A 24,242-nucleotide genomic window follows, 5' to 3' on the forward strand; every position below is an offset into this window, starting at 1 on the left:
CGTTTTAAAAAATCTTCTTTCGGTTTGTGCTTTTTTAAAAGAATGCTTATATATGTGTGTATTTGTGTGTGTGCAGACATGTATAGTTACGTATTGTGAATTGTTAATAACCTTTATGTTTATATTATAGTATTTAAAAACTTTATCTGTAAAAATTTTTATAAAGTCTTCTAGTCATTGTTATAAATACTACAATTTTTTTTCAGTTTTTCATTGCCTAAAGGCCTTTTTCATTTTACAAGTGTACAAATATTTCTGTATTTTTTTCTAGTATTTTTATGGTTTCATTTTTCCTTAAAAAACACCACCACATCTAATCCATTGGGAATTTGCTCTTGTGTATGGCAATAAATAGCACCATTTATTAAATGGTCTAGAATTCATTCACTGAATACAGTCCTTTAATATCTCCCAATGTGTCTCTTCTTTCTTCCCCCAGCTGAAGTGTGACTGGGCCTTCATTTCTGGGTTAAAAAGTAATAGCTGGTTACTTTCCGCTTATGAATAGGGGAAATCACAGAGTGCAGAGAAAAAGCCCGTTAGAAGTGGTCATAAGTAAGTTACAAATTGGGGTGGTCAGTATGTTGTTCCGCAGATATTTCCAGGTCTCCGCCTTCCAAATACATGGTGTAGGATTGTATTTCCTGAGCATAATCATTGGCTAAAGCCATGTGACTAGTTCTAACTAATTGTGAGCACACATGATGCCTGTCAGTTTGGGGCCAGAGCAGTGGTCGGCAAACTGCGGCTTGGCAAACCGTGGCTCGCGAGAGCCACATGTGGCTCGCGAGCCGCGGTTTGCCGACCACGGGGCCAGAGCATTTCATTGCTTGGGTGAGACTTTCCAGATGATGACTGACGTGCTCGGGCGATGGCTGCCCCTTCAGTCTGCATCCCTAAATGACTGTGTTGCCATAGCTCACCCATCCTCCTGTGCTGGCCATGTAGTGTGAGGAATAAACCTTTTTTTGTAACAAGCTGCTAAGATTTAGACGAGGTTATTTGTTTCTGAAGCATATCCTCACTTATCCTGACTTATACAGATATTTCTTTCAGTTTTTCACTTTGATTTCTTGGTCATCTTCTGAACTCAAGCTAGAGAATTTTCTAGAGAGAAGGTATTTTTTCATGTATACGGATAGGTACTAGGGAGAAATTAGGTAATTTTAGAAAAAAAAAAGTCACAAAATAATAACTTACTTAATTTGGGATAACCTTATTTTTCCAGGTAATCTGGAGTTCTCAAAATGTTTGCCAAAGCAACAAGGAATTTTCTTAGAGAAGTTGATGATGGAGGTAACCTGATTGCAGTATCAAACCTGAATGACTCTGATAAGTTACAACTTCTCAGTCTGGTGACCAAAAAAACCAGATTCTGGTGCTGGCAGAGACCCAAATACCAGTTTCTATCCGTCAGCCTTGGAGATGTGCTCACAGAAGACCAGTGTCTGCATCCAGGTATGTTTCCTTTTCTCCTTGTTTCCAGTTAGTCCCAGGAGAGAAGATGATGGTTTTTCTAGACCAGCGGTTCTCAACCCGTGGGTCGCGAAGCCTTTGGGGGTCAAACGACCCTTTCACAGGGGCCGCCTAAATACATCCTGCATATCAGATGTTTACATGACGATTCATAAGAGTAGCAAAATTACAGTTGTGAAGTAGCAACGAAAATAATTTTATGGTTGGGGGTCACCACCACGTGAGGAACTGCATTAAAGGGTCGCGGCATCAGGAAGGTTGAGAACCACTGTTCTAGACACATGTTGTCTTGAGTGATTGTAAGGTGGTCCCTTGTGATTTTTTCTGTTCCTTGCCTATGGCCTTGAAAACATCTCTTTTCTTCAAATGACATCGTTCTGCAGACCTGACATGAAAGGTTATAGCTTAATTTTTTAATTTTTTGTTAATCCTCACCCAAGTATATTTTTTCCCCATTGATTTTTAGAGCGTGTGGAAGGGGAGACACACACACACACACACACACATCAGATGTGAGAGAGACACATCGATTGGTTGCCTCCTGCACGTGTCCCGACTGGGGCCAGGGATGGAGCCTGCAACTGAGGTGCATGCCCTTGACTAGAATTGAACCTGCGACCCTTGGGTCAGGGAAATGGAAAAAGCCAGGTGTGAACTTCCTAGGAGACTCTCGGTGTATGTTACGGAGGGATGATGACTGAGGCTGTTTTTATAATGGTATTCGGTTGGATGAAAAAAATCTAAGCAATAGAAATCTGGAGAGCGGCGGCTCAGGTTTGAGATCACCAGATATTTATCTTTAGTGTTCAGATAAGAAGGGCCGATCTCTAAGGCAATCTGTAGCAGTCACCTGGGTATGACCAGATGGGGAGCATGGCAGCTCCCCGGAGACTTGACGGAAGCTCGGACACCAGGTGGGTGGTAGCACCTTCCTTAGTGCCTGGGCGCCGGGGAGGGAGAATGGAGAGTCTGGAGCTCGTGTGTCTGAGGGAGGGTGGTGGTTGAGGGAGGGAGAAGGGCATGCCCGCTGACAGCAGAAAGACAGAGATAAGGAATTGCATGACAAGGAATTGCCTACCGGGTAGAGGTCAGATATCATCAGATAAGTCTGCGAAGGGACTTATTTTCAGGGAGATGGCAGTGAGGCCAGGAGAGAGTTCTCCAAGGCTGGTGGGTGGGGAGGGAAGATTCCCCACGGGGAAGGCCAGGTGGCCAACCTGCCAGCTACTGAGTACGCAGGACACTCGTGTGTGTCCTGGCTGGGCTGGCTCTTCTGTTTCCGTGTCATCGTCACTAGTTCCTTCACCCCGGGAAGGCACCCATTCAGAACATTCTATTTCTTCACCAGGAGAGTGGTTAAATGGATGTTTACGTGACAAATATTCATTAAATTCCACAGGTACTATCTGTGTCCTTGTTTATACCTGTGTGTATTGGAATTGAGAGAGAAAAAAAATAAAAAAAGTCCCCAGGAGAGCCCCTGGCCATCCATGCATTCACACCAGCTCTCAGCACCCAGGGTGCTGGGGCCATTTTCTTGTGCCCACACACGGCGTGGCGGCCACCTTTCCATTTGGGGCGCAAGCCTCGTGTCTGCCACGGGTCTGCACAGGATGGGGAAGCTGGGTGACCTGAGGCACAGAGGGGGCCGTGCCGCCATCGGATCCATGTCTCCTGTACTGCAGTGGTCGTGGAGTCGGACTTCGTGAAATACGAGGGCAAGTTTGAAAACCACGTGAGTGGGGCCATCGAGACGGCGCTGGGCAAGGTCAAGCTGAATGTCGGAGGCAAAGGCCTGGTGGAGAGCCAGTCCTCGTTCGGGAGCCTGAGGAAGCAGGAGGTGGACTTGCAGCAGCTCCTCGGACAGGCCGCTGGCAGGTAAGGAGGACCGCGCCTGGCTGATCTTTGTTGAAAGGGCGCCCAGTGGACACTTGTCAGGTCGGGAAACAGTATGGAATGCTCGGTGCCTTTATGTTGTTGAGGTGTGTTTCCTCTGTTTCCACACTTTGCTGAAAGTTTTTTGGTTTTTTTTTTTTGAATCACAAGTGGATGCTGGATTTTGTTAAATGCTTTTTCTGCATCTATTGATGGATCATATGACTTTATCCTTCATTCAGTTTAGGTGGTGTATCATGTTACTTGCAGATATTGAACAAGCTTTGCATCCTGGGAAAATCCCACTTGATTATAGTGAATGATCCCTCTAATGTATCGCTGAATTCAGTTTGCTACTATTTTGTTGAGGATTTTTGCATCTATGTTCATCAGGGATATAGCCTGTAATTTTTTTTTTTGTAGTGTCTTTGTCTGGCTGAGGAAAACCTAGATAAAACTATGGCAGAGAGCCCAGCCAGTGTGGCTCCGTGGTTGAGTGTCGGCCTATGAACCAAGAGGTCGAGGTTCCATTCCCGGTCAGGGCACGTGCCCGGGTTGTGGGCTTCATCCCCAGTGTGGGGCGTGCGGGTGGCAGCCGATCAATGATACGCTCATCATTGATGCTTCTATCTCTCTCTCCCTCTCTGAAATCAATATAAATATATATTTAAAAAAATTGTAGCAGAGAATGTAAAGGCAGAGGCATGAGTCCGGGTCCCCAGTGAGGGTACCTGGGAGCTGGACAGTGGACTGCGTCTCCCTGGGCAAGCCCAGGTGAATAGCTAGGTCTGCCCTCCCCGGGATGAGATCACCTCAGGACTGTCTTCAGAAACCCCGTTCATTGTAATTCTCCTCTTTTTCGAATGAAGAAGAACACATTTATTGAGACCGTTTTGTGATGATCCACATTCGTGTTTTGTTCTTAGGATCATGTGTCATCCTGTAATAAATTCTGTACTTTTTCTGCCTTATCTTTCATGGTCAGCTGCCACAGGTCACGTGGCCTTAAGAATAAGCGCCACACCCACCCCATCTCTGGCCCGGATTCCTTGCTTCTAATCAGCTGGGGTCTGGGGAATTTTAATCCTGGGAAATCATTTCTATAGCTTGGTATGTCCCTTCTACCTCTGCCCCAGTCCAAGGGTTGCCGGGGGCGAGGACAGGTGACAGTGGGAACGTGGTAAAGGACAAATTTAAAGTCCAGAAATGGAAGAAGGGTCTTACCACAGAGCCACCTCTCCCTTGTCTGTTGCTAAGAGGTAAAAGTGAGGCACCCCATGGGTTGGATAGTACGTAAGGCTAATGTTCTTGCTACTTCGCTGGAGCCATAAATTCTTACCTACTTCACCTGCCCATCTTTGGACGCCCACAGTATCACTGGATTGATAAGACGCTATTTGATACACGTGTGGCCTTGGGAGAGGTAGTTAGTAATGGCTTAAGTGCTGTACGTTCTTGAGGGCTTATTTGCATCAGCTGTTTTTATTTCAGGTCATTTAGATAAGTTGTCGTCTGTATACATGTTATTTAGCCCTCGGAATCCAGAGTGCTCTGTTTATTGTCCACGAGATGTGTGCCCATCTCAAAAACAAACCTCAGCTGGCCTAGAAGAAGCCAGTGTGTGTGTATAACGCTCATCTAGCATTGCTGGGCACGAGGGCATGCCACGGGAATGAGCCTTCCAGATGCACGGAGGGGACCCCTTCGAGTGAGAGCTCTACGCGTACCTGAAAACAGGCGCGATGGAAACCCCGCTAAGACAGGTCACACGTCTGTCTCCTCTTTTTTGAATGAAGAATAACACATTTATTGAGACCGTTTTGTGATGACTCACATTCGTGCTTTGTTCTTAGGATCATGTCTCATCCTGTAATAAATTCTGTACCTTTTCTGCCTTGTTTTGCATGGTCAGCTGCCACAGGTCACTGCCTTAAGAATAAGCACCACACCCACCCCATCCCTGCCACAGATTTATTGCTTCTAATCAGCTGGGGCCTGGGAAATTTTATTCCTGGGAAATCATTCCTTCTGCCCCTGCCCCCGTTCTCCGCTGTAGGCGCAGTCGTTGGACCAGGTGACCTTTGAGGGTTTTCTCCCGGCTAATCGTCGGATGTGAGGGTCGCACCAGCTCCTTCCCTTGTGTTCAGGCCTCGGTTCCAGCCGGTTCCCGAGATGCTGCCCTGCTGTGCTTAGCTGGCTGTGGTGGGGTTGAGGGGGGTGTTAGCACACAGGCCGATGCCACTCTCGTTCTTTGTCATATTGTAAAGCAAATTCTGCACGCCACCGGCCAGGGCTCTGCGTGCTTTGCTTGTTGCAGGAGGTGCTTGTTCAGTTCTTGAACAAAGATGTAGGAAGCCAGCCCCGGGGACAGAGTCAGTGAATGCTGGTGGCCTCGTCTCTCGTCATATCCTCTGTGGGAAGAGCAGCTCTGCAGCCCTCAAGCTCCCATCAAATGCACTCTTTCGAAAGGTGTCTTTCCTGAGACCTCCCGGGCCATCCGGTCTCCGTGTGGTCTGAAGGCAGCCCATTTATTGTCATTTCCCCCTAAATTATTCTGTCTCCTGGTCTGGGTCTTGGCTCTTAGGATGGGGAGCAGCGGGAAGCCTGTTTGGCTTTCGGGGGTTTCTGTGCACAGAGCAGTCAGACAGCTGGCACGCCCCTGCGGGAGGGGCACTTGGCTCTGGGCGTGGCTCCTTCCGGTCCCATCCGGGAGCTCAGCTTTACAAGGCTACTGCAGAGCTATTTGGAACGAGCCGGATGTAGGGCCTAAGGGGAGACTCGAGTGCTCTCATCTTCAGAGATTGACAGGCATGCTCACATTTCATCACATCCAAGATACCACGCGTTGTAAGATGCTCCACTGTTTTGTGTGCCACTAGGTAAGCACCCTGCCAATCAAACCGCCTCGCTGTCAATGTTAAAACACCCCGATTTCAGAGATGGTAGGACCTGCTGCCTCTCGCCACCTGGGGGCAGTTACTTCCTCCACTATAGGGTGAACATCCACGCCCCTCAGCCGCTTGTCTTCTGGCTTCCTCGGTGTGGGGGGTGGGAGTGGGCCAGGTATGACACAGACCATAATGTGAGCAGAGCTGGGCAGCCACCGTGGGCGGCCTGGTCATCCATGTGGTGAGCAGGTTTCTGGAGATTTCCTGCTGGAGGCTCTGGCTGATGCAGCATCTCTGGATGTGGGAAGTTTCCTCTATGATGGAAATGGATGGTCTGTGGGAGCCCTCTCCCCCTTCCCCCCCACTGCTGCTCCAGTTCTGAGAGGATCCACTGATAGTCTCTGGGGAGCGCTCCCAGGAGGACTGGGCAGACAGATTTCTTGTTCGTTAACAAGCACGTATTAAGTGCCTTCTGTATGCAGGGCCCAGGGGAGTCCAGGAGGGAGAGGGAAGAGAGGACACAGGGCTTCAGGGACAGACACGCCCCGCCACATTCTCCTGGCCCTTGTTAGCCGTGTGCCTCTGGGTTATGAGCTCTCTCTGCTACGTGTCCCTCCGTGAAATAAGGGCGACAGTGACTTTAGGATCCAGTTACGTTGTCCTTAGTTGCAAAGAACACCTGTGATTGCCTCACACACGAAAACATCTGAGGGTGGGTGAGTCACCCTGACCCTGAGTTAATGGTGGCTGGTTAGTTCGGCAGCTCAGTGGAGCCCCCCTGTGGCAGAGTCCATGCATTGCTGGTCTCAGCAGCCTAGTTCTCTTATCTCCAAATGGCCACATTGAAGATGACAAGGCAGAAAAGGGGTCTCTTCCGTGTGCCTCTTTGTGAGGTTTCCTCATGGGACCCCCATCAGACTTCTCAGGTCTCGGGTCAGATCGCCATGGCGGCCACATCCTCCCCAACCGCTGCTAACGGGCAGGATCTGGGGAAGAATCCACTCGGGGTCAGGGCAGTCGTTTACCCTGACAGTAAGCGACCTGTCTTAGGTCTCCCCTTCTCACTCAGGTGAGTAGGCTTGTCCAGCGTTCAGTTCCAAAAGGTGGCAGCAGCGCCCAGCAAACAGGACCCAGCCGTCTGGAGAGTGCCCGCAGTGCCTGCCGCCTGCTGGCGGCCCAGGAGTAATGTCTACGGCGCCCTCTGTCCCCCTCCCCCCAGTCACCCCAGTCATAGCCTTGGAGGTGGGCTCTGCCCCACGGGGTGGGTGTGTAGTTGGCCCCGCGAGCAGCTCAGGACTGTCCTGCCATCGGGTGCAGGAGGAAGTCACGCTCCTGCAGTGGACTTTCCCCTCTTCCTTCGGTGTTTGGGCGGTTCTGGAGGGAGGTGGGCCTTTAAGCAATGGAGCCTGGGGTGGTCTAGGCTGAATTTTTTTTTCTCTTTCCAAACCATGTTTAGCTAAGACAACAACAAGCCTTTCAGTGGATCTATTTAAGGCACAAGGCGGTGCGGTGATTCCCAACATGCCAGGGTCGCTAGGCCTTAGCTGTCCCTGCCGTCATCCTGGGCTGTAGGCCAGGAGGTGTGTGCACAGGTCTAGGATGTGGGCCGGGAGGTGTGTGTGCACAGGCCTGGGATGTGGGCCAGGAGGTGTGTGCACAGGTCTAGGATATGGGCCGGGAGGTGTGTACACAGTTCTGGGCTGTGGGTCAGGAGGTGTGTGCACAGGTCTAGGCTGTGGGCAGGGAAGTGTGTGCACAGGTCAAGGATGTGGGCCGGGAGGGGTGTGTGCACAGGTCTGGGATGTGGGCCGCGAGGTGTGTGCACAGGTCAAGGATGTGGGCCGGGAGGTGTGTGTGCACAGGTCAAGGATGTGGGCCGGGAGGGGTGTGTGCACAGGTCAAGGATGTGGGCCGGGAGGGGTGTGTGCACAGGTCAAGGATGTGGGCCGGGAGGGGTGTGTGCACAGGTCAAGGATGTGGGCCGGGAGGTGTGTGTGCACAGGTCTGGGATGTGGGCTGGGAGGTGTGTGCACAGGTCTGGGATGTGGGCCACAAGGTGTGTGCACAGGTCTGGGGTGTGGGCCGGGAGTTGTGTGCACAGGTCTGGGCTGTGGGCCGGGAGGTGTGTGTGCACAGGTCTGAGCTGTAGGCCGGGAGGTGTGTGCATAGGTGTGGGCTGTGGGCCGGGAGGTGTGTACACAGGTCTGGGCTGTGGGTCAGGAGGTGTGTGCACAGGTGTGGGGTGTGGGCCGGGAGGTGTGTGCACAGGTCTGGGCTGTGGGCTGGGAGGTGTGTGCACAGGGAGGAGCCATGGCCTGAACTGGAATGAGGGAGTCAGTTTTCAGGAACCTGCAGGAGATGGAACCAGGTAGAACGGATGGAGGAGGGCGTGGCAAGGACAGTCAGAGGAGGCTCTGTGAGGCGGGTCAGTGCCTGAGCCTCAGGACCACACAGGCCCCCCAGGAAGGTCTGTATCTGCACATCATCCTTTAACCCGCACCACAGACCCGCCCTTCCCTCCACCTTCCGCACGTTCTCTCTCTCACACACACATGGATGTGTATAGATTCAGACACTTACACATTCATTACAGCGCATAGAGGAAGGGGGAAAAGCCCTCTAATTCATTTTATTCAATCATTTATCCCCAAAACCTGTACTGAGTCGTTGCCGTGCACCTGTCCTGAGATAAGCTGTCACCAAGCTGGGCACAGCCCGACCTCCGTGGAGGCTACAGTCTCCCGTGGTCGGCAAACTGCGGCTCTCGAGCCACGTGCGGCTCTTTGGCCCCTTGAGTGTGGCTCTTCCTAAGCCTTAGGAGTACCCTAATTAAGTTAATAACAATGTACCTACCTGTATAGTTTAAGTTTAAAGATTTGGCTCTCAAAAGAAATTTCAATCGTTGTACTGTTGATATTTGGCTCTGTTGACTAGTGAGTTTGCCGACCACTGTCAGTCTCAACCTTGGTGCACATTAGAATCACCTGGGAATCTTTTTAAAATCCTGAATTCTGGGCCTCATCCTTTGGAAATTCTGTTACTGATGTTGTGGCCCCACCCCATAACAAAGAAACAGAATTTCCGGAGGATGAGGCCCAGAAATCAGGATTTTAAACAGATTTTCAGGTGATTCTAATGTGCAGCCAAGGTTGAGAACCACTGGTCTAGACTCAGGAGGGAATGGGCAGTGAACACAGACGAAGGAGCTAGAAAAGTACCAGTGGAGCTGTGCTCTCTGAGGTGGTCTCAGGACGTGACAGTGGGATGGGGGTGAGCAGGGAACACCGCCTCCCCAGGTGATGAGCACCTGTGGATGGGGCCCTGGGTCTGGCATGTGCCTGGCGTGTTTAAGGCACAGGGAGAAAGCAGGAGGTGGGGTTGCCTAGGGCAGGCCAGGTGCTGAGGCTGTGTGTATGTGTGTGTGCACACGTGCATGTGTGTATGTATGCACATGCATGTATGTGTGTGCACGTGCATATGTGTGGTGTGTGTGTGGTGGGGGTGAGATGTGATGTGGCCGTGAGGGCTTCTAAGCAAGTGAGTGACATAACAAAGTCCCTCCAACCCAGTTACATAGCTGTAATTCCGTCACGTGGCTTTGCTTTGTGGGCCTCAGCAGAGGAGCCCGGGGAGTGGCTGGAGTCAGCTATCGGTTAACATCGTGCTCATCTAAACCTTGCGACGATCCCACACGGACAGTGTAGTGACTGTCAGTGTGTCCACGAGAAGTCCCAAGTGCAAACATGGGGTGAGTCACTCAAGGTCACCAGCTGGCAGGGCGGGGCGGGGATTGGCACCCAGCGTGGCAGGCTCCAGCCCCGGCTCTGTGTGCCTCCCGAGAATGGAGTCTGGGTAGCTTTTTGTTGTTGCTATTTATTTTCATGACTTAGCTAATATGTGTGAAACACTGTTATAATTTGCATTTCTTTAACCACTGCTGAGATGCTTTTTTACGTCTTTACTTTTTTTATTGTGATAAAATATATATAACACAAAATTTGTCACTTTATTACTAATTTTTTAATCCTCACCTGAGGACACGTTCATTGATTTTCAGAGAGAGAGGGAGAGGGATAGGGAGAGAGAGAGGAAGAGGGAGGGAGGAGAGAGAGAAAAACACACACACTGACCAGTTACCTCCTATATGTGCTCTGACAGGATCTGAGGTATGTGCCCTGTCTGGAAATCAAACCCAGGACCTCTGGGTGTACAAGAGGTCACTCCAACAGCTGAGCCACACCGGCCAGGGTGCTATTTTTAAAAAATATATATATTTTTAATTGACTTCAGAGAGGAAGGGAGAGGGAGAGAGAGATAGAAACATCAATGATGGAGAGAATCATTGATTGGCTGCCTCCTGCACACCCCCTACTGGGGATCGAGCCTGCAACCCAGGCATATGCTTTGACTGGAATTGAACCTGGGACCCTTCAGTCCGCAGGCCAATGCTCTATCCACTGAGCCAAACCGGCTAGGGGGTGGGGCGCTGTTTTTAAGTGTATAATTCAAAGTCATTAAGGACATTCACACTGTTGTGCAGCCAACACCACTATCCATTTCTAGAACTTTTTCATCACCTCAAGAACTTCCCCATTCCCCTCCCCTGCCCTGGCCACCTCAAATGTCCTTTCTGTCGCTATGAATTTGCCTAGATAGTTCATACAAGTCCCTCTGTATGACAGCAGCAGAATGGTCCAATGTTTCTCCATTTGTGTCTGGCTTATCTCACTCAGCATAATGTCTTCGGAGTTTGTTCGTGTTGTAGCATGCATCAGGACTTTTATGTTTGAACTAGTGACCCAGTGCGTGGATTCGTGCACATTGAAAGGAAATTAATTAGAAGGTGGCCAGAGGGGCAGGTCTAGGCAGGGTGGGACTGGGTGAGATGGGCTGGACATGCCCTGGAGCCAGTCTCTCATGGTCTCTCCCCAGCTGGCCGCACCTGGGGTAGTGCCATGGCTCAAAGGGCATCTGCGGAGTAAGCGGGGTCCCTCTGGCAGGTGGGGTCCCTCGGCCTGGCCTGCAGGGATCCAGCTGAAACCAGCTCTCTGACATCCCCCAAGGGATCCCAGAGTGTGAAAGAGCACTCTGCAAAGTTGCTGTCACCCAGGGTGTGGAACTCAAACGCAAGTGTGCAGTAAACCAGAATCAGGGCCGACAGTGCCCCAGCAACAACATGACCCACGGCCTAAGGTGGAATCGCACAGCCCCGTGAGGAATCGGGCTCCCTTCTCTCTGGTTTCGGGCTGCATCACCTGAGAACTGCCACTGCCAAGTCACTGCAGCTCCTGCATTTAGCATCTTCCCCCTGGTGGTCAGTGCATGTCATAGCTACTGGTCGGACGGACACTGGGCATACTAGCCTTTTATATATACAGTATAAGATAATATCCCATTCTGAGCATGCACCACAGCTGTCTGTCCATTCCTCTGTTGATGGACACCTGCTGTTTTCACTCCAGGCAGCATGTTATGTGGAGACAGGACCTTCCATCTGCTCACTGCAGTTATGGGGGCACTTTCAGAACCCTGAGAGTCTGTCTGCCTGAAGTGGGGGACAGGGGGGTGAGCTTGTGGCTGCTGAGCTTTTCAACGTACTAACCTTGGGATGTTTACACGGCCAGGATGAGCACTGCAATTGTTCTCATGCCAGAACCAAGTCGAATTTGTTCTCTTCCTGTCCACTTCATAGACTCAGCAAATGAAATCTCCGGAGAGGTTATTTCATTGGCTCGTAAGCGTGAAATCATCTCCTGTAGTTGGAAATTTAGCTTATTCTTGAAATTCCCCAGAGTAGCTGTGTGGGAGCCTGAGTCTGCTGGGTGACCTTGAGCAGGCCATGCCTACCGGGCCTCAGTTTCCCCATCTGTAAAATGGTGCAAACCCCTTTGTAAGAGTTAAGACATCCTCCCAGGACTGACAGGTGAAGAGGTCCCATTTTCGTTCAGATCTGGTATCTTCCCCGCGGCTTGCACTGGAAGCCTGCCCTCCCCTCTGTGAGGACCTGGTCAGCCTCCCCTCCACGGTCACCCTGGACTTCTGGGCCCGGCCAGGCTGCCTGTGCTCCCTCAGGGCTGATTAACTGACAAAACGGGGCCCCCAGGTGTGAGGCAGGAGGATTGCGGGTCCTGCTTGGGTTGTGTTTCCTTTCCGCCTCCTTGACAACCAGCGCTGCTTTTGACCAGGGCTCCCCTCCCCCAGTGTCCAGCCCGTGTCCAGGGGCCTGGCAGCTCCCAGCGCCCCGGGGGGATGGTTGATGCCTTCCTGCCCCTCCTCTCATCGCAGGAAATAAGATGCTGGCTGTCACCTGTTCACTCCTCCGCCACGCGCTGTGTGGGCGGAGAAAATTCACACTGTGTGTCCCCCGAGGCACGAGGCCACTCACGGCGTCTTTGTTCTCAGGAGGATCAATCTGAAAAGCCCCCTGCTGCAGCAGGTGCTGGAGAGGCGGAACGAGGTCCTGTGCGTGCTGACGCAGAAGATAGTGACCACACAGAAGTGCGTGATATCGGAGCGCGTGCAGATTGAGGAGAAGTGCGGCGGCATGGTGGGGATCCAAACCAAGACGGTGCAGGTGCGCATGTGCGGGCGGCGCGGCGGGGTCCAAACCCAGACAGTGCAGGTGCGCACGGGGGGCGGGCATGGTGAGATCCAAACCAACACCGTGCAGGTGCGCACGGGGGGAGGGGGGCATGGTGAGATCCAAACCAACACCGTGCAGGTGCGCACGGGGGGTGGGGGGGCATGGGGAGAATGGTGAGATCCAAACCAACACCGTGCAGGTGCGCATGTGCGGGCGGCATGGCGGGGTCCAAACTCAGACCGTGCAGGAGCGCATGTGCTGGGTCGTTGGCACCGGGCAAGGCCACAGCAACCTCACTGGTTCCACCCTGAGGACATTGGTCAGGGTCCTCGGTGGTGGTGTCTTCATTCATCAGGGCTCTTTGTGTAGCAAGTTAACAGAAATTGAACCGCAATTGGCTTAAATGAGACAATTTATTGGCTCCTGAAATTGAAGCCTTCAGGAGTGGTTGGCTTCAGTCACTGCTGGATCCAGGACTCCAGGGAGTGGATTCCCTCGGATGGGTTCTCTCCCTGCCTGCTGGGACCCGAGGGGCGAGCTCAGGCTGGATCTCAGGGCACCGTCCTGGGCCACCCATTCCTGAAGTGGACCCAAGGCCAGGGCAGTGGGACGCTCAGGGCGGGCCATGCCAGCGTGGGTCAGGCTCAGTCCCTAGGACAGTGATGGCAAACCTTTTGAGCTTGGCGTGTCAGCATTTTGAAAAACCCTCACTTAACTCTGGTGCCGTGTCACACACAGAAATTTTTTGATATTTGCAACCATAGTAAAACAAAGACTTATATTTTTGATATTTTATATATTTAAATGCCATTTAACAAAGAAAAATCAACCAAAAAAATGAGTTCGCGTGTCACCTCTGACACGCGTCTCATAGGTTCGCCATCACTGCCCTAAGAGATGGGTCAAAGGAGCACCAGCCCGGCCACATGGCCCCCGCAGCCCCTGACAGTCAGGGGTCTCAGAATGGCTTTGGGATTGGCTGCTCAAAGCCTTTGCGGATTGAGGGAAGGCAAAGGTCTGCACATCTGTCTGTCTAAGCCAGTGGTTCTCAACCTTCCTAATGCCGAGACCCTTTAATACAGTTCCTCATGTTGTGGTGAGCCCCAATTTCATTTACAAATTGAACATAATTAAAGCATAGTGATTAACCACAAAAACAACATGTAATTCTCAAATAGTATGTAATTATGTTTTCCGATGGTCTTAGGCAACCCCTGTGAAAGGGTCGTTCGACTCCCAAAGGGGTCGCGACCCACAGGTTGAGAACCGCTGGTCTAAGCAGTGCTTCTGGATCACATTGTAGTCTTAGCACACTGGCCCCGAGCCAGGGCTGAAGTTGGTGGGGCAGGGGCTCTGCACCCCATGCTGCTTCCCCTCCAGCCTCCCCTGTCTAACAGCCCAGGGGCACCCACAGGGCTTGGGTTGACACGAGGGGGCTGTCAGCTAGGTTCCCCCTCAGGCTTTCCTGTTGGGCAGGGTTTTCATTAGGACTTCAGGGCAGTTCCTGTAATCCTGTGAGGGAAATGGGAAGTTCGCTTATTTGTCTCATTACCTGATTCATCACCAGAGACCTAAGTTCACTGTATCCCGGTCTCTGGAACCTCACCGTTGTACCACCAGGTTGGCCACTTACTAGGGAATGTGTGTAGGTCATGAGGCTCCCCCTTCCCACTCCTCGAGGGCATGTGCACGAGGCCCTGGGGGAGGCAGAGAGAGAGGGGGGCAGAGCACACAAGTCAGAGTGTGCTCCCGCCCACAGGTGTCAGCTACGGAGGATGGGACTGTCGCCAAGGACACCAACGTGGTGCTGGAGATCCCGGCTCCCACCACCATCGCCTACAGTGTCATCGAGTTGTACGTGAAACTGGACGGCCAGTTCGGTGAGTGCTGCCTCCTGCTGGGGCTCTTGGCCGACTGAGCCAAGGCTGAGGGACAGGCTGTCTTCCCTGGGGTGCACACTGGGGATGGACGCGAGATCCTGAGTGTTCGGGGCTGTCCCATGACAAGGGACAGTGGGCTGCGCTGGGAGCGTGTGGGGTGCGGTTTCACCAGCACGATGCAGGGTTAAGGGTGTGTCCTCTGCCATCAGACAGACCTGAGAGGCCTCGGCCAGCTGTGGAGCCTTGCTGAGCCTTGCCCACCTGGGAGGGGCTCCCGCATGGGGCGGGAGGGTTAAATCGGTGAGGCACAGCGAATGCTGGCATCGTGGTCGTTCACCAAGTTCTCCACCTCAGGGATGGACATCATCGTTTCACAACCCTCCCCCCAACACGAAGCCAGAAACGTGGCTCTTGGCCTTGCCCTCTGGTCACCGGTGGTTTGAGGCTGGCCCATCCTGGGCATTGGGTCCTTCAAGAAAATGGGGCTTGGGGTTAGCAGGTGTCGGGGAGCTCAGGTGGCACGGCCCCTCCCCTGCGCGCTCCCCGAGAAGATGGTGTACTGAGTCCAAGAGAACTGCTCGCTTCTCAGGGACGTGAATGAATACATGTAACATCGATGGTTGACCTTTGTAGGTACGGTGATACGTCTGTAAAAAAGCCACCTATTTTTTAGAGCTTTATACTGACGTCTTCTCAGGTGACATGGTAATGTTTGCGGTTTGCTTTGGAAGAAGGCTGGATGGAGAGGAAGGTGGGGGTGGGCAGAGCTGGTCGGTGGGTGCGTGGAGGTTCATTGCATTCCTCTGTTCGCGTGCAGTTTCCCGTTTTCACAGTGGAAACGTTTAGGAAGTGAGCCCTTACCGGCGCGCACACCTCTGCTGCCGGCTCCTGCGTGCCCCCAGGCAGTCCCTGTCGGGGCCAGGACAGGTTCGGAGGAGGAAGTCCTGTGGGCCCCGGCCCTCTGTGCTCACCTCATGCATTGTCCACTGTTGGCGGTGGCCACAGGCACTCAGAACACTGACCGTCCTTGTGGGCCCATGAGGACCTGCAGGAGGGGCAGCGGGGGCGCAGAATGCAGCCCCGGGAGGTGGCAGAAGGGAAGTGTCTGTTGAGAAGTTGGCCCGGAAAAGGTGGACGGGGACACGTGGAAAAGGACACCAGGAAACATGCCTGCAGCTCTTAGATGCCTGGTTCCAAATGTGTGTTATTTTATTCTGTTTGAAAGCCATTTGTCTGTGGAACAAACTGCATCAGGTGATTGTTTTGTTGTCAGCACATGACAAGCTGTGATACCACGTGCACCCCAGGGAGTTCCCCCCTCGGGGAGCCTGTCTAGATGGGTCGACGATGGTCCAGGTGTCACTTGGCAAAGCTTCACCGGCTCCAAGGGTGCTCGTGGGTGCTGTGAGCCTCTGGGTGGCTGGGGAGCCGCTCTGCGCAGTGTGGCTGCGAGGGCGTTTCCCTGAGGTGGGTGCCTGCTGGGCCGGCAGCCCTGGGGCACCTGTCCCACCTCAGGGGCCTCTTTCCTCAGCGGGACTTGGAAAGTCAGCCTGGCCTCTGTGGCTCTCCTGTTTGCATGTCCATTTCAAGCCTGTTATCTTGGCCAGCTTCCGCTGTCTTAGCGCATAGCTCCTCTTTGTGCCGCTGAGAGGAGGTGCCCTGGGGCATTAGTTCTCCAGGGTCCTTTGGCGCAGGTCCAGGCTCTGGCGGGAAGCCCGCTGCGTTCATTGCCATCCACTGCGACGGCCACGCGCCAGCTGCTGGCCAGGTCCCGGTTCCGTGGGGCTCCGTGCCTGCGTGGGAGCCGGTTCTGCTTTTATTCCCCATCTGTTCTCTGTCGCCACAGAATGTTCTGATCCAGCTTCATAAACACGGGCCTCAGGGCCGGAGGGGCCCTCAGAGCCTGCCTGACCCCCTCCCGCCTTCTGGGGGGGGGCACATCTCACAAGCCTCTTGTGCAACCCCCTCCCTGCTCCTGGGGAGGCGTCTGTCAGCGCCCATGAGGGGCTCTCAGCCCCCACCCCCGTTTCCCAGCAGGCTCATCGGCTCCACTGCTTCCCGGAGCCACTCCATCCTAGATGCGATTATTTAAAAATAAGTTTGGTCATTTCACTCACCTGCTCCAACACCTTCCGAGGCTCCGTGAACCAGGAGAAGGTCTCCCAGGTGCGTGGGGGCCTGCCCGTGGCCAGCCTTCCCTCAGGGCCAGCACGCCTGGCAGGCACAGGGCGCATTCACCGTCTCTGCCCTGTCTGACCTGCGAGTCCACGTGGAGTGCTCACTCCCACCGAGCCTTTAGGGGGCAGCCAGACCTGCCTCGCTGGCTTCAGTGACCTGACCGTCCACCTCCTCCAACACCCACACCCACCCCGCCCCATGCGAAGCCGTGGCCCTTTCCGATCCCTGGCCGCCAGCACAGTGCCCGGTGCTGAAAATGAAAGGACTGGCGGTGCCTTCGGGGGGGGGGGGGAGCGGTGCATGCGCCCAGACAGGAGTGGTGCTGGTGCCATGGCTCCTAGAACCAGTTGGGGGCTCCAGGGTGCATGGCAGGATCTGAGGCTGTGGAGGGTCCTGTCCTGACCTTGGGGAGCAAAGTCACCCCCTGGGGGCCAGTTCACACTCACTCACCTCCGCGCCTGGTGCAGAGGCGAGTGAGCTGGGCTCTGGTGCTGAGTGTGATCCATGAGTGAACGGGGATAGTTTCATGCCTTAGCCATTCTACCTCTATGAATGCCATCAGTGCCCACAGGCAAAGGATGGTATGTGCCGACACCATGCCTCCCACACGCGGCTCAGCCACTTTTACTCCATAAAAGGAGCCCAGGAAGCACCCCGACTCGTGAGTCACTTGCTGTTTTTGCTCACCCAGGACAGAGAACGGCCACACTTTAGCCTACAATTCAGATACCTTAGGATCTCAAACATGGAAGTCTGGGTGGGGGGCAGACGGGGTTGCCAGGGCCTTGCCACCCCTTTTTTAAAAAAATTTTTATGGGAAATTTCACACATGCTCAAAAATAGCAAATGAACCCCATGTACTTCCTGCTTCAAGAATGAGGGCAATTTATGCTCCACCGGTAATTTCCCACCTCCCTCCACCCCCACTCAATTGTTTTGAAGTAAGTCCTAGGTATTCTATTGTTTTTGTCTATAAATATTTAAGTATCTAAAAAAGGTAAGGCTTTAAAAAGACTAGTTTTTCACTTAGCATTTTGAGATTCATTCAGATAACTGTAGAAAAAAGTTCATTTTTTGCTGTGTATTCTTTTTATTAATAAAGTTGACTCTTTAAGAAGAACAATATAACATAACCACTTGTGCACCTAAATATACTGTCAATAATTCTGTAATCGTATCAGTTCGGTCACGTCAAATCCAGCAGATTCGGGCATCCCCAGCTTCACTCATGTACGGTGAGCTCAGGTGTCCGCTCCGGGTCGGCTTGTTGAAACTGGGCAGAGGAGAGGTTGCTGTGCACACACACAGGCGAGCACTGCGGCAGGAACCACCGTTTCTCCGGCATTTCTGGGACGTGATGAGCGCAGCGCCTGCAGGAAGCAGGCGTATGGGGAGGAGGTGGGCGTCTCCCTGTGCGGACCTGTCCTCTCCTGTGTTGCAGAATTCTGCCTCCTACAAGGGAAGTGCGGTGGCTTCGAGCACGAGAGGAGAATCGACTCCATCTTCCTGGACCCCCAGCCCTTCCGAGAGTTTGCGTTTGGAGACATGCCAGATGCCGGGCGGGAGCCGTCTGTGCCTGATGGACCGCTGAGTGCTTTAAAACAAGGTACCGCCAGCAGGGCGGGGCATGGTGGGCTGACCCGCACTGTACCCCGGGAGGTGATGTGACCCAGGCGGTGAGGGGGCCTTCAGGAGCGGTGGTTCTGGTGACTTCACTGAGAGCATTTGAGAACAGCAATGACGGTGCCTGAGTCAGGCCTGGCGCACTCAGGACTCACCTGGGCCGGGTCGTAGGGAGCCTCGGTCTGGGGTGCCATGTTTGAGACTGAGGCGTGTAAGAGGCAGGCACCTGGCGTTTTCTTCCATTTTAACAGAGGAGCCTGGGGACCACGAGGAACAGCTAGTTAGTGGCGAGGAGAGAGCCCGAGTTCTGCATCTGTTACATCCTAGTCCAGGCGCCGCTGCCAAGACATGGCCTGGCCCGGTCAGCATGGCCGGCGTCTCCTGGAGGCTCTTTACCACGTGGCCCGAGGCCGTGGGTGCTGGCCTGGGGGGAGGAGGCGACCTGTGACTTGTCTGCAGCAACCCCTCCTGCCCCCCACAGCAGTTTTAAAATGTTGGAGGGGTTTTGGGGGCGATGAGGGTAGGAGATGCGCAAAGAAAAGGAGAAACAAATGGTTATGTGAGAGCTTAGCACAAGGAGCCAGGAGCGGCTCAGAATGTGCTGGCTGGAGGTGAGGAGTGAGGCTCGCCAGCGAGGCCCAGACCGGAAGACGCTTTTGTTTCTGTAGCAAAAATCGTGTTGGAGAACGGCAGTGAAGGCCCCGTCTTATGCAGGAGTGAGCACCTCCTACACACAAGCCTTCACATCCCCGCTGGCTTCACTTACTAGGAGCTTTTGCCTGTCTTTAACCCTTTGTACGCCATTAGCATCTATAGATGCAAGTCAATTCAAAATGTGGCGTGTGGGGATGGTTCCATTTTGGATGTGTGGCAGTTAACTGGTTAAAGAGGAGGATTCTAGGGGAGAGGCTCTGGATCCTGCAGAGTGTGAGCCGGCAGCGGGCCTAGTGAGCACCCTTCTCCAGGACAGACAGTGAAGAAGGGACCAGCGAGGGCAGCAGCCGTGTCGCCATGACCAGAGGGCCAGCCGCTCTGACATGCATGAGACATTAAAGGGTACAAAGTGGACCATGTAGTAGCAGGAAGGATGAAAGGTAGCATTTTGGAAGCCGCATGGCTGTGAAGCAGTGATAGTAGACTGATGTTTAGTAACTCAGCCGTGATCATTTACTTCTATAGAAAGGAGCCTAAATGACTTTTCCAGAAAAATAATCCATTAGACTTACTATTGAGTGAGTCTGAAACTACGCGGGGCAGCCCCCCTTTTGCTCCCCCCCCCCTCCTAACACGCAGGGTGGTGTTTAACTCCATGTCCTTTATCTCCGAGCTCCACGGCGGACTGTGCAGCTGACGTGTCCACGACAGAGCTGAGGGCAGTTGGCTATAAAAGGCACGAGCTGCCGCCCGGTTCTGCGTGCACAGCCGTCCTGAGCCCCCTGTGTGCTTGCTGCCCCACAGCCACTGTGCCCCTGGAGAGGAACTTCCAGCCCTTTGCGCAGCTGCCGGAGCAGCAGCAGGCGGCGCTGAGCGGCGTCCTGCAGGCGGTCCTGTTTGATGAGGAGTTACTCCTGGTCCTGGAACAAGTGGTAAGACCAGCGATGTCTCAAGGCGCAGGGTCTCCCCCTCGGGGTTCCGGAGATGTGGGCAGGCTGGACTGCTTGGGAGAGGCTTTGGCCTGAGCTGGAGACAAAAACTGCGTTTAAGATTTCCCCACCTCTCTGGAACACTAGAGCTTTTTTGCTTCTTATCCCAGGTCCTTAGTTTCCTAGCTGCAGAGAGGTAGCTGATGCCAGGAGTCTAGGTGTACAGTGGTTCCGTATGGCTGCTGTAACAAGTGACCACAAACTTCTTGGCTTAAAACAATAGAAATTGATTCTCTGAAGGCGTCAGCAGGCCTATGCTCCCCCGAAGGTTGGAAGGGAGAATCTTCCTTCACTCTGAGAGCTCCTGGCATTCCTTGGCTTGTGGCTGCATCGCTCCAGTGTACACCTCTTCCCACGGCCATCTCCTCTGTCACCTCCTTTTGTTTCTTACTGGACATCCGCCAGTGGATTAGGGCCCACCTCAACCTAGGAGGATCTCATGCCAAGACCCCTACCTCAATTACCTTTGCAGACACTCTCTTCCAAATAAGGTCACATCCTGAAGTTCCAGATAGACTTGAGGTGGTGGTGGCACTGTTCAACCCACTGCAAGGGGGGGTATGTGGTAGAGCCCAACAAGCCAACCTATTTTACTTAGACTGGAAAGCAGGCCTTTGTGTTTTTCTGTTTTGTGGCAGGACTTTCTGGGGAGGTCGAGTTCCTTAACTATTAGTTGTAGAAATGGTGAGGGACACCCCGGCTGCCAACCCCATCCACCTGGGCTTTCTGCTCCGCTTCCCTGCAGGAGGCCGGGGAGCTACAAGCCTGATTTCTGCTGTAGTTGGTTGTTTTTGGTTTTCTTTTATGCAGAGTCTGAGCTCTGATTTTCTGATTTAATGCTTCATGGCGCCCAGAGGAGCGTATTTTTTCCCCCTCTCAAAACTGGATTGTGTCAGAAGAGCTTAGCAACTATGATGGAACCAGCCGTGTTGAAACAGTCACCAGCCAGGACCCCCGCCGTTCTGGGGGATGCAGAGCTCCTGGGAGGGTGTGCTGGCCCAGGGAGCGCACAGATGTTTAAAAGCCTGCTTTTACTTTCTAAAATGTCTCTTTCAAGAGGGAAATGTCAGGCCAGCATCAGCTGCCTGGGTGGCGGGGGCCCGCGGGCTCTCATACGAACGCACCTGGACGTGGAGGCTGCAATGGCTGGGCGGTGCCGGGTGGCCAGGCAGCCCTTGCTGGCAGGACCACCCACCTCCCACGCCGATGGCTGAGGCTCCCTGGGCCCAGGTGGGAATGTGGCTGGGGCGGGAGTGCCAAGTGTAAAGCGTGAGAGGACGGTGCCTTCATGTTCCCCTCAGCTCTGCGTGCAGTCACTTGTCCAGTCCCTGGTCCAACCCGACAGCCCCTGCCCTGGAAGGCGCTACCCCACAGCCCCTGCACGCCGGCTCCCCTCGCAGTGACAGCACAGCCCCTGGGCAGGGCTCGGCTCACTGTCTCCTTGTGAGGAAGTATTAGGCTTGCTCTACCTGGGTGACAGCCGAGGCTAGGGCTGCTGCATCACCCGGTCTCTTCTCCTCCCCTGCAGTGTGACGACGTGGTCAGCGGCCTGTCGCCCTCACAGGCGACCCTGGGGGAACTGAAGCCCCCCCAGAGGCAGAACCTCACAGCCTTCCTGCGGCTGGTGGGGTGCAGTGTGCAGGGCGGGCAGCCGGGCCCCGAGGGTGCGGTCAGCGACGGGAAGCTCTTCTCCACGGCCTACTTCCTGGTCAGTGCGCTGGCAGGTACGGCTCGGGGTCCTGCTGCTGCTTTGAAACCGCTGTGCTTCCTACGGTGGAGACTGGCACACGTGGTTGGCTCCTTTCAGCCGTGGGCAGGGTAAGGGGTGGGGGGCGGTGGAGGTTTGCATGGTGGCCATGAAGTCCCAGAGCCGAGCACGGAGGCCTGTCCACTGCCAGCTCCTGCGCTCTGGGCAGAGCCCTTCTCTCTCCTCCCGGGGAGGGCTGTCGGCGGGCTCGCCCCTCACCACCCAGGAAAGCGTCTCCCAAAACCCAGCCTGTCAGTCGCGTGAGCCGGCCGTGTGAGAGGCAGTGGCTTTCCTCTGGCAGTTCTCCCCCCCTTATTTCGGTCCTTCTGACCCTCTTCACACACTGACCGCCCGAGTTGCGGCCATCAGGGCAGGGAGCAGCGGGGAGCATCCCGAAGCCCTCGGCTGCTGGGCTCCGCAGCTCCACAACTCGTCCAGCGGCCCTGCCAGGGGCACGGCCCTCCCGAGATGCGCAGTGGCCCGCCTGCCACCCCTCTACCCATTGCCCCGAGCTCACCATGCCAGAGGGTAGCCCTCCTAACATGAGGAGACAGGGCTTTAGTCCCTGTTCAGAAAGGCAAGACCCCATTTCCTGGTCCCCACCACTCCCCTTCAAGGGGGCATTAGTCAGGGTGTTGAGTTCCTGATGCATTCAGGGTTGGAGGAACAGAGCCCAGGAATTTCCAGTTTTCAAAGAATTAAAAAAGAGAATGCCTCTCCCAGGTCCATATGCTGATGAGCCGTTCATTACATGCTCATGACTTATTTTTTTAAATTCTGAATGTGTTGGGGTTGTAATCACGGCTGCTAATGAATGCAGGAGGTGGAGGGCGCTCACAAATGGTCTCTGGGCCAGATGAGTCAGCAGGTGATTCGTTTTTTTTCCCTTTGCCTTTTCAGCTCAAAGGTTGTGTCCCGGAGGAGCGGCTCCTGTGGGAGCTGCCTCTGTTTACCTGGGGAGGGAGTAAAACCGGTCTGAATAGCACTGACCTGGATCTCCTTTCCCTGGGGCTCGGCAGGTCCTTCTGGGGTGGTGCCTGACAGTCTTGGGTTCTAGAGGTCCATGTGCCGTCCCTTCGTCAGGCCACACTGTGTTTTCCTCCTAAGAAGGACTAAAGGGTTCTAAACCCAGGTCACTGTAGGTTACTCAGCTCTCTGACACACGCCAAAAAACAAAACAAAAAGAACTATGGTTGATCCATTGAGGAAACATGCTCAGAGAGGTGTATGCCAGGCACACCCCAAATATGCAGTGACGCACCTCTTTTGTCACCAAATTCCAGTTCTTCCTACTTTTCCTTGCATCCCCCGAGTCTGTGCCGTTCTCCCTGATGGGCCCATCCCCTGGCGAACACATGCCTGTTTTCACTCTATTTCCTAAAAGACCCTTTTTGCCTGTTCAGCGCCATTCATTCATGGAACAACTGCTGAGCATACCTCTGCCCGGAGAGCAGGGACGTATACGTTAGGCACAGCCCAGGGCTGGCTCTGTTCCTACGGATGCTTTTGTTTTGTAAAGTGACTGATTTTTGTCTTTTGCAGAAATGCCAGATAACGGAGCAGCTCTGCTGGGCACCTGCTGTGAACTCCGGATCATTCCTTCGCTATGTCACTTGGTAAGAAAGGGGCCTGGGGTGGGGCAATGATGAGATGAACACCTCACAGCTGATAAAACACTTCCAGTCTTCCTCATCCTCAACAGCCCTTCAAAATAGGTCACCCAGGTATTACTAAGTCCACTTTTTACACCCACCTACGCCACACGCCCCACCTCACAGGAAGACGGAGGCCCAGAGAGGAAGGATTTGCTCAAAGCACCTGTCTATGGACTCCGAGCCTCATGCAGCACTGCAGGGAGGACACAGAGGACTGATGGTCTCAGAGAGACACTTCATTCTCTCTTAGGACTATCATTAGCTTTGTGCCCTCAGGAAATGTCATGGCTAGACCAAGGGTTAGGTAATGAGGAGCTTAGCCCTGAGATTCAAGATTAAGCTTTTCCTCTTTAAACTACAAATTGGGTCATTAGAAGGAAATGGGGCAGCTACTGCGGGTGTTGCTCGCCTAGGGCAGAGTGGCAGAGCACACCTGCCCAGATTAAAGGCCTGGCGACCAAGGGCCAAGGCCAGCACTCAGAGCTCGGCTCCCTGATCTGGGAAGCGGACGTTGGGGTAGGCTACCCCTCCAGGGCCCTGAAATGGCACACATCCGGGGAGCCCTGAGCACTGCGGGTAGTGCCTTTGGCACTGCTCTGCACAGGAAAGGCATCTGAAGAGTGCGCCAGGCACCATGCCAAGGAGCAGTTTAGTGTCATTCACCACCACAAGCAGCTCTACCGCCCGGGGGAAT

At 53.7% G+C, this 24,242-nt stretch overlaps 1 protein-coding gene across 1 annotated transcript in view; it reads left to right on the forward strand.

The window, feature by feature from the left end:
* Nucleotides 1-1,232: 1,232 nt before the first annotated feature.
* DFNA5 (deafness, autosomal dominant 5) overlaps nt 1,233-24,242 on the forward strand; it is a 26,873-nt gene continuing 3,863 nt past the window's right edge. Inside the window, exons 1-8 of the mRNA XM_006779008.2 lie at nt 1,233-1,458; nt 3,162-3,354; nt 12,642-12,813; nt 14,582-14,702; nt 18,322-18,486; nt 19,962-20,089; nt 21,675-21,870; nt 23,436-23,509. Of these exons, the coding sequence (XP_006779071.1) occupies nt 1,248-1,458; nt 3,162-3,354; nt 12,642-12,813; nt 14,582-14,702; nt 18,322-18,486; nt 19,962-20,089; nt 21,675-21,870; nt 23,436-23,509 (1,260 nt within the window). The 5' untranslated portion in view covers nt 1,233-1,247. The remainder of the gene's footprint in view (nt 1,459-3,161; nt 3,355-12,641; nt 12,814-14,581; nt 14,703-18,321; nt 18,487-19,961; nt 20,090-21,674; nt 21,871-23,435; nt 23,510-24,242) is intronic.

This window comes from Myotis davidii, unplaced genomic scaffold (assembly GCF_000327345.1).
Source record: "Myotis davidii unplaced genomic scaffold, ASM32734v1 scaffold168, whole genome shotgun sequence".
In the NCBI taxonomy this organism is placed as follows: Eukaryota; Metazoa; Chordata; class Mammalia; order Chiroptera; family Vespertilionidae; genus Myotis; species Myotis davidii.